The 9,696-nt window shown below is 31.2% G+C and overlaps 2 protein-coding genes across 4 annotated transcripts; one reads left to right on the forward strand and one right to left on the reverse strand.

Moving 5' to 3' along the window:
- Window positions 1-1,965: 1,965 nt before the first annotated feature.
- LOC100167223 (NECAP-like protein CG9132) lies at window positions 1,966-5,083 on the forward strand. 2 transcript variants are annotated; one of them, NM_001293378.1, is given in 5 exon segments: window positions 1,999-2,160; window positions 2,322-2,527; window positions 2,589-2,779; window positions 2,846-2,962; window positions 2,965-3,505. In NM_001293378.1, coding segments are annotated over 5 exon segments (654 nt in total). In that variant the 5' UTR covers window positions 1,999-2,074; the 3' UTR covers window positions 3,019-3,505.
- A 508-nt stretch (window positions 5,084-5,591) lies between these two features.
- Window positions 5,592-9,154, reverse strand: LOC100169277 (hairy E protein-like). Of its 2 annotated transcripts, none has more exons than XM_008182611.3 (4): window positions 8,878-9,154; window positions 8,147-8,281; window positions 7,862-7,954; window positions 5,592-6,294 (listed from the first exon to the last, which is right to left on the reverse strand). In XM_008182611.3, the coding sequence occupies exons 2-4, from the start codon at window positions 8,264-8,266 to the stop codon at window positions 5,821-5,823; spliced, it is 687 nt and encodes a 228-aa protein (XP_008180833.1). In that variant the 5' UTR covers window positions 8,267-8,281; window positions 8,878-9,154; the 3' UTR covers window positions 5,592-5,820. The 2 variants fall into 2 exon arrangements, with proteins under 2 accessions (XP_008180833.1, NP_001155821.1); NM_001162349.2 differs by lacking the exon at window positions 8,878-9,154 and adding an exon at window positions 8,464-8,798.
- Between the last annotated feature and the right edge of the window lie 542 nt (window positions 9,155-9,696).

Raw genomic sequence — 9,696 nt, forward strand, 5'->3', positions numbered from 1 at the left:
TTTAAAATTGAATAATTATTTTGTAGTTAAAAATTTATAAAATGTTCAACTTTTATATCTAAGGGTTGAAAATTTAAAACAAGATTCCACGTAAATATTTAATTCTGTTACCAAAAATTCTAAGAAATACATAAGCACAGTTTATTTTTATAGTCATTTTAAGTTCAAATTTGGACGAAATTACATATTAAAAAACCAAGAATAACTATTTTAATTATTTTGTTGTGATTGTATAATACTATTCGTGGGTAGGTACTTGAAACTTATAAAGTACACTATTATATATCTATGATAGTATCACGGTTTTTTTGTTGATGTATAACGCGTAATAAGTATCTAATAGATAATGTGATATGATTAATTTGGAATTTATGATAGGTATCTATTATAGGTAAATTTTTTTTTATACCATAGATATAAATGTATAATATTATGTCTTATATCTAGACTGACAAACCGTCTCCCGCTCAGAATCGTTTTTCTTATACAGTGATATATATCATTGAAATCAAATTTAATACTATCCATTATACAGTGACCCACTTGTAACTACTGTACACCAGAGCGACATGCCACTTACCCACCTTTTTTCTTCTTGAAAACCTTGAGTTTATTATTGTCAGTACCTATTAATAGTTATTATAACTCGATAGTCGATTGTCATTTGTCAATACTAGTCACTATCTCATAGAATAAGAATACCTACTCAATACCTAAGCACTACCTACTCACTATAATAATCACAACTCACATGGCACATTGCTCTAATGCGACGTTCAGAGTTTCAGAAGTTCCGTAATATTATGAGTTATGATGTAGACATTCACAATTTTGTAACAACAAAATATGTACCACGGAATTTATAGGTAGTACTCATAAATACCCAACTCGACGAGATACTATGCTCTCCGTAGTGTCATTTTATTTTTTGGTTCAACCTGGAAGTCAGAGATTTTTTTCTTCCTGACGCATTTGAAAACTATACCTATTATACTAAAAATTATCATATTTGACGTCTCGAATGGCACCAACTAAATTTACTTTCTCAGCAGAAAAGTTACTGATGTTGAAAATCGAAACATAATTTCGAGTTACGAGTTTACGACATATTTTTTACTACCTACTCAAACCACTACTTTTATCGTGTAAAAAGAACCACACATCATTGTAAAACTAAAGTCAATACATTCAACACTCCGCTCAGAATTTATAAGACGTTCACAATTTAAAATTACACCAACAAATATGAAAAAATGCGAAACTATAAATTCTAGAGTAAATTAAGACAAATATTGGAAAATATGGGAGTGCCAACACTATTTATCCGGTCCTGTGCACCGGTATAATATAGACAATTTACCCATAAATATACATTTGGGTATTGGGTAATAATATCTACTAATGGTCAATAGAACAGAATTTAAAAAAAAAAAACAATGTAACAATACTATAATAAGTACCTATCTATAACAATAACTAATAACTTATAATTATTTAATACCTATTCTTTTATGTACTTGAAGTACCTAAAGGCCCGCCCTTTTTTCACTTCTAGATCCACGCCTGTACCTACTACACTCTCCATTGTTTTCTTCCATCTACATTCTACATTCTATATTATAATAATAGTTAAATAAGTACCTACCTAATATTAAATATCAAATAGAACTATGAGTATGACTACATATTTGCAATATGTACCTATAGTACTATTTTTCGCGTGAATGTGATCGAGGGATTGGGGATTAATACCTCCCCTGATGTAATTATAGTTGTTAAATCTACAGTGGTTGTTAATTATGTGGTTATTCAAATTTCATACAAATCGTCATGGAGTAAAATTAATCAATGATTTCTCTCAACCACACAATATTATCTACGCCGTGCTCCGAGCCTCCCATGGACGATTCATGGACTAAAAAGAAAACAACGTACACTGTACAGTGATAAAGTCAAATTTGATATACTTTTTTAACACGATTACAAGAAGAACAATACATTTATTTGTTATATTGAATGAATTGAATCCTATTTTTTTATAAGTTTTTTATATAGTTTTGTTTTAAAAGAAATCATGGACACTTATGAGAGCATATTGTTGGTAAAAAACGAAGTGTTTGTTTTCAAAATACCGCCGAGAACCACCAACAGAGGATACAGGTGAATATAGTTTAATTCGGATTAGTTTGGCATTTGACAATGGTCAATACTAGCACTGGATGATTGCGATTCGCAATTAAAAACATTATACAAAATCAACAATTCACATGTCTGTGCTGTACTATGCGGTTGTCTGTATGCTATGTTTAATTTATTTTTAGGGCGGCCGATTGGAATCTCGCTGAACCAACTTGGACAGGCCGCTTGAGGATTGTCAGTGTGGGTGATGCATGCACTCTTAAACTCGAAGACCGTAACAATGGTGAATTATTTGCCAAATGTCCCATTGAACAGTACCCAGGTGTGGCACTTGAGTCTGTATCTGATTCGTCTAGATACTTTGTCGTACGCATCCAAGATGAAAATGGTATGTTTTTTATGACCTCATTTCAATATTTTATAAAATTACTTTCTATTATCCAAATCAGGTCGTGCTGCATTTATTGGTCTTGGATTTGGAGATCGTTCTGATAGTTTTGATTTAAATGTTGCCTTACAAGATCATTTTAAAAGAATTAAAGTCTGTGAAGAAATTGCTAAGGAAAAGAATGAACCAAAACAAGAATTGGATCTAAAATTCAAAGAAGGCGAAACAATTAAAATCAATATGAAAATTACAGTAAGCTTAAATTTTTTGATGTTATGAAATTATTAATAATTAAGTTTAACTTCTTCGTATGTTAAGAAAAAAGATGGCAGTGAAGGAGTTGCTAATAAGCAGGCGGCTAAACCTCGACCGACAATTTCGGGCGTTGGAGGACTGTTGCCACCACCTCCAGGCTCATCCAGTATAAAAACCATTCCGGCACCGCCTTCACAAACGTCATCTCCATCGCATCAATCTACAAATCCAAATAATTGGGGTGAATTTACTTCTGCAAATAATACTTCTCAACCAGGCGGAAATTCTAATCCTAATTGGGTGCAATTTTAAAACATATTATGCCAGGTAACCAAATATTGGAGTTTATAATTATTATTATTATTATTATTATTATACTAAACATTTTTGTTATATTATAATTTATTTATTATTATATTCGTTCTAAATATTCAAAAATATTGTTACAATGAGTTATTTTTATTAGATTCTTTGACGAAACATATTATTTAGCTAATTTTAATCCTATTATGTTTTTACTAAAATAAATTATCAAGTTTATTGTAAAAATAGTGATTGTGTAATTATTAGTCCATTTACATTAGTGTAAATGACTATACAAATGTTACTTTCTAGAATTTATTGTAGCATTCAAAAATTAAAAAAAAAATGTTGATTAATTTCATTTTTTAATAAGATTATTGTATTTTTATTATTATTAAATATTAAATGATATGTGAATAATTCATTTGTTATTAAATTAATTATTGATATTTGTTTAATATTAATGTATTCAGTATTATGATATATAGAAATGCTATAATAGTATTATTTATAAAAAAAAAACAGTATTTTCATTTTTAATAATTACAGTACTTATTTGTTAATTAAATATATAAACATTTAATTTATCAGTCATATATAATAATTGCTATTCATGGTCAAACATAAATTTTATTACAGTTCTCGTAAAAACTATAAAATTAGAAATTATTGATTTCATATATCTTCTTATTATGCGATACAAATTGTAACATATTATAATCATTTATATAAATTATTTTTTATCCTCTTATTGTATCAATTTAAGTCATAAAAAATAATTTTTTCAAAGTTTACATTTTGTCGTTTACATACTGTTACTTCCAACTTAGTAGTATATAATTTTTACTTACATTTATGAATTCACTTTATATGGAAATGGTTAAAAGTAATTAGTATAAAAATGATTAATGAAGTTAATGTTTGTACTTTGTTATAGAAATGGTATTTGACAATATTAATTATAGTGGTAGCATACTTTGAATTTTTATTCTTTCAAGTTTAAATTAAAGTGCTGTAATAGTGTTTATAATAATTGTAATAAATTGTCAAATTGCCTGTACAAATATTCTTGAATTTTATATGTATACAATAAAAAAAGACTTTAATAAGTTAAGAATATTTATCATAAACGTACATACCTAATGTTTTGAAGTAAAAAAAACATTTTTAATTAAATTACTTTATTGTTAAAGATAATTTTTTTTTATGATCCATAAAGGTTATGCTTTTATTTATTTATTTTAGAATAATTTAATTCAAAGTGTTAAGTTTAGTTCTGTTGAAGTATTAAATGTGTTTGAAATGTACGAATAGTGGTAAAATCTGGATATGTATGAAAGCACGATTGATAATTTTATTTTTGTCACTCGTGTTTTTATACACACTTATTTAGATAAACTTTTACGTATTAATTTTTAAGTCTACTATATAATATGATTCTAATGATACATCTATCTCATTATGTTTAGTATGAATTTAATAATTACTCAAAATTAATAAATTGTTTAATTAGGCAAACTAAAATATCTCATTAAATACATATTATAAAGTAAGGGATAGTCAAAAAACTATTATTTTTCTGTAATGATGAATTATTTAATATATAAGATTATGTTTGAATATTATTATTATAATTATTATTGGGCTAATTGTTATTAACGATACATCATTTATTAATTATTATAAACCTATGATTAAAAACGCAGTAACCAAAATGTTGAATGCGCACATTTCACCTATTATTTATGTTTTAATTATCAATGGATACTACAAAAATATATTAGGTTTTTGGGCCTAATTATTTGTATAATTTAAACATTTTTAAACCATTCCATTTGTAAATGTTTTTTTTTTTTTCATTTTTAATACATATATTATATATATTTTAATATTTAGAACTGTTGTCACCAGCTACTGTAGCTCTCTCTGACTCTGAAACACAATTACACAAACAATATGATAATATATAACTTACCTTCTATTATATGATCAGCACTATAATGAGGAAACTGTTAGATACCTAATATGCTCATTTTTCCTTTGAATTTATTATTTGATATTTTATGTGTTCAATTATCTACACGACTACACCTAAACAATTGTCTGCTATGATAGCTTACAAACGTTCATTTATTTGTTTTGTTATTTTTTTTTTACCTTAACATCAGTCAAAATGTCCATTGTTTCGATTACCTACTATTCTTGTACAGTCCTGAACGGCGTGCCTTTTTAATTATTATATACGTCGTACGAGCAATAACGATATACCACCAGACCACCTAACTAGGTACACAGTAACAACAATAATGACGTCAATTTTCGCACCGGAGAGCTGCAGCTTGTTTCGGTGAATAGTGTTGTGCACAGTGAACTTTTATTGTAACGTTTTGTTTTACGTTTAGACCAATATGTGATGTTGTATAGGTTAAGTATGTATATAATATTATATACCAGTTTGAAATGATTGTAATAACTAAATAACTAATAACGAATAATAAAACGACTATTGAAATGATAACGATTCGATCGATTGTCTTATTATTTCAGATATAAAAACATAATCATCATTATCGCCGGGATACAATATTTAATATTTACAATATGTCTTACGAACTAAAGTCTTGGAGAACAGGTACAGTAACGGCATACAATTATTAATAATTATTACATTACGATGGTGAATAACGTATGTCAAACGAGAGCGCGAAAACAGGTGTGATGTGGTCAGCGGTTGTCTACCAAGGCCTCCACATCAACTTTGCGGGGGTGGCGTCTCGGCGTAACTCTGTCGCGGTACGGTCCTCCGTCGCCGCGCCACTATCATCTTCGTCGGACGAGCAAGATGACGACGAAGAGCAAACGTTATTACTGCTCATGACGGTGACATTGGTGTTTGGCGGTTGGTCCGAAGGTGAAGACGTAGACGACGACAATCGGTTCGCCGGCGCGTTATTCAGCCTCCTCGCGCACGACTCCAAGTGCTCGATCATCCTTTGACCGGACATTAGCCGCCGCTCGTCCGTCCACTGTTCGGCCAACAGCTCTTGGACCTGTCCTATGCACCGCCTGTATCCAGCCGCGTATACTTCCGGTCCGGGCGGTGGCGGTGACGGCACCGAGGCCGTCGACTTCCGTTTCAGGTACCTGACCGTCATCTCCAGGATATCAGCTTTTTCCAATTTGTTCACTCTGGAGAGGTCTTGTCCGGCCTGCAATCAATCAATAACAATAATAGATAAAGAAACGATTCTCCTTAAAATTGACTATAGGCTATATAGTCGATATGATCGATGGTTATGTACCTAATACCTATATTATTATTATATTTAGCTATTAAGAGGTTTCCCTTCTCCTGCCCAATATTATAAATGTACTAACATTTTGTTTAACTCTGCGCTCATGCACAAATCTATATTTTTAGGTACATCACGCGACTAGACGTGATGTCGAGATATAACTTGATACCTATAAACAGAGCGTGTACCTATTGCCCTCAAAAGTACCTTTTTATACGAATCCCTCCCCCCCACCAAACTACCTAGAGAAAAATGCACCAGTTCTCCCTCAACCAAATAAAGGTACCTATCACCTACATGTTTTATTAAAATTAAAATATTGCCCAATTTCAAATAGAACCTTATAATTATATTTCGACTACTAAGGTACTGCAGGGATAGTATATAGAAATTAACTGTAGACTAGTCTGTTCAACAAACTATAAATAATATCTAGGTAATTGGTCTATATGACAATATTAGGTGTTTTTTTAAATTAAATTTTTTATCTTATAATAGTAGGTACCTACATGATATTATATTATTTACAATAATCTAATTATGAACATTTTTTACTTGCTTAAAATTTTACTAACAGAATTGGTAAAATTCGATTATTCGATCTATTATAACTAAATTATTTCATTCAAATAATATGTACACGTGAACGTACCTGGCTTAACAAAAAACTTTTTAATAATAGTTATATTAAATACGACTATGACCATTCATACTAATTATTATAAATCACACATGTACACATATAATATATACACCCCCTTAATGTTAATGGGACTTTGGTCGATTCTGAGCACCCTTCTATACCCCCTCCCCCGAACTGAAAAATCCTTATCTACCTAATATTATGCCTAGTCTTGTAGATTATCCAATGTGGAGGGTGTGAGTTGAAAAAGAGTTCGATGTGTTAAAAGATAAAATAAAAATTCGAGCATACCTAATCTAGCGGGGTCCGTTATGTTGATTTTTTACGAGCGTGCCCGGTATACCCATATCGGGTTTTTTTTAATATGATTTTCTCGTACTAATTTAGATAAAATATTATGTAAATAGAAATGTTGTATTAAAAATACTCGCGTAATTTACCAATGTATACATCGTGACACGTAAAATATAATATATGATGCATAATAGTATGTGTTAGTGAACACTAATCCGTTTGGTAGGATTACCTATATAGGTACCTATGCTCACTGTCATATAATCCGGCTATTTCCGTTTGCCGCTTTTATATAAACGCGCGTAAGACTATAAATAATAATTTAACATGTAAGAATGCGGATTTTTTATGATATTTTAATGTGGATTTAGACGAATAAAAGTGGATGTCGACCGCGACAACAATAATATTGAATTACCTATTTAATGCTATCTGCGTGTATGTATATAATATAATAAACACTAATTTATAACGTTAACGTGTCGCGGTATAGGTATACACGTACCTATTATACGATATATCATAATATATTTAGGTACTTACGAATTTCTCGGCGTCCACTACGATTCGTTTAAGTTCATCCAGGCTCTGGTTTATTCTTGCCCGTCGCTTTTTCTCCATCAACGGCTTTCGGATCTATATATAGGAGTTTAGCATTATTAAAAAAAGTTCACATTGAGTATTTAATAATAATATAGCCTATGGTGATGTACAGCGTGGCGCGGCTAATTTTAAACCGTACCTATAGGCAATAATAAGTCATCGTAGCGCTGCAGGTCGGACGGCGCGATACGAAAATAATAATAAAACAAAAAACAATTTCCATACCTTCCGGGGTTCGATGTGTAGTTTTCCGGGTTTCTTGGAGTTTGTCGGCGGCGGAGATGTCGAAGAGATCTCGTCCATGTTTTCGTCGTCGTCGGTACCGGAAATCGTCGTATGGCACATTTCGTCTCAAACGGACTAAAACGCAAAAAAAAATTGTATTAATTAATACGAAACTGTTTTGCAAAAATATTAATATTATGTTAAGTCTGGTGAGGTATGCACAGTGCGGGTACTTCAGAATACTATGTACGGACACATATATTGGTGAAGTACCTATAATATGATTTTCAAAAAAAAAAATAAAAATAATAACTCACCCGAGAATAGCGATAAAAGAAACAAAAAAACAATCGATACACGGAGATAAACGGTTAAGTTGTAGGTATTTATAAAATAAATGAATAAATTTATAATATAATAATTAGATGTGCTATATTAATACGATAATAATGTTATGTCGTACGGCGGAATACAGTGGACAAGTGCGGAAGACGTCCGCAAAAAAACAATCGTAATTTATTGTTAAATATATTATTATAAGAGTGGGTGTCGAGTAATATTATAATAGTGGCGCGGACCGTGATCGACAAGGGTGTGTGTACTGGACGTGCGCGTGCTGCGGCAGTGGCGACCGACCCTTAAGAACGACTGTGCACTACAGACGCCCGTGACATCGAATAAAACGGACGTCTTATAATATTATTATTATTATTACGCGTTTAGGTACGTACGCGTGTTTTTCCCTCTTCTTTCCGCTGTAAGACGTCGGCCGATGTTGGTGGTGGTGGTGGTAAAGAGAACATCGTTGCTGGTTTGGGCGTGAATATATACATATATATACATATATATATATATAGGTACACGGTCGGCGCCGCCACTGGGGGTTGTGTGGTATATTAGTGCGTGTGCGTATAATATGTGTCGGCGGGGGAGGAGAATGAGAGAGACGGAGTGAGAGGGACCAAGACCGGACGGACACCACCGCAGCTACTATGTAATATATTTATATATATATAGATCATTGTATTTGTATAATATTGTATTGGCGTAATAGTGTTATATATTTTATTAGTTTATTGACTATACCATATTATATATAATTTTATTATGTTTATTGTTATCCGTTGTACGAGTACCGCGTGCGGTACACGCGCGTAATAAAATGTGCAGTCGTTCGTTATGATGCGCGTTTTTTTAATTTTATTTTTCGACTAATTCTGCAGTGGTCCCATTATTAGTTTGTTTTACAACTTGACTGCAGTTTTTGACGGCGTACTGCTAACCATGTACCTACCACATAACATAGCACCTACAATACTTAATAATTTTATAGATTCAAAATAATCAAATGGCGTTCGTAAATCGTTTAATATGTATAGACGCCTAGAAAAAACAATGCGTTAGGTACAGGAGCAGGCAACAACATGCCCCAGATTTTTTTCTCTGAGGGAGGGAGAGTTCAAAAGTTGTTATAATTTTTATTTAATTATTTAAGAAAAATATTAATGAAAAAGTTTAATTATTAATACCTATCTAGGTATAACTTTTAA

The sequence above is a fragment of the Acyrthosiphon pisum genome, chromosome A2, assembly GCF_005508785.2.
Source record: "Acyrthosiphon pisum isolate AL4f chromosome A2, pea_aphid_22Mar2018_4r6ur, whole genome shotgun sequence".
In the NCBI taxonomy this organism is placed as follows: domain Eukaryota; kingdom Metazoa; phylum Arthropoda; class Insecta; order Hemiptera; family Aphididae; genus Acyrthosiphon; species Acyrthosiphon pisum.

What these genes read in the sequence shown, in the direction of transcription:
- LOC100169277 (XM_008182611.3), bottom strand. Translation starts at nt 8,266, where the DNA reads ATGTGCCATACGACGATTTCCGGTACCGACGACGACGAAAACATGGAC. An exon ending in TACACATCGAACCCCGGAAG is followed by an intron (nt 7,955 to 8,146) that starts GTATGGAAATTG and finishes TCCTATATATAG; the next exon opens with ATCCGAAAGCCGTTGATGGA. An exon ending in TAGTGGACGCCGAGAAATTC is followed by an intron (nt 6,295 to 7,861) that starts GTAAGTACCTAA and finishes GATTGATTGCAG; the next exon opens with GCCGGACAAGACCTCTCCAG.
- LOC100167223 (XM_016802622.2), top strand. Translation starts at nt 2,075, where the DNA reads ATGGACACTTATGAGAGCATATTGTTGGTAAAAAACGAAGTGTTTGTT. An exon ending in ACCACCAACAGAGGATACAG is followed by an intron (nt 2,161 to 2,321) that starts GTGAATATAGTT and finishes ATTTATTTTTAG; the next exon opens with GGCGGCCGATTGGAATCTCG. An exon ending in ACGCATCCAAGATGAAAATG is followed by an intron (nt 2,528 to 2,588) that starts GTATGTTTTTTA and finishes TATCCAAATCAG; the next exon opens with GTCGTGCTGCATTTATTGGT.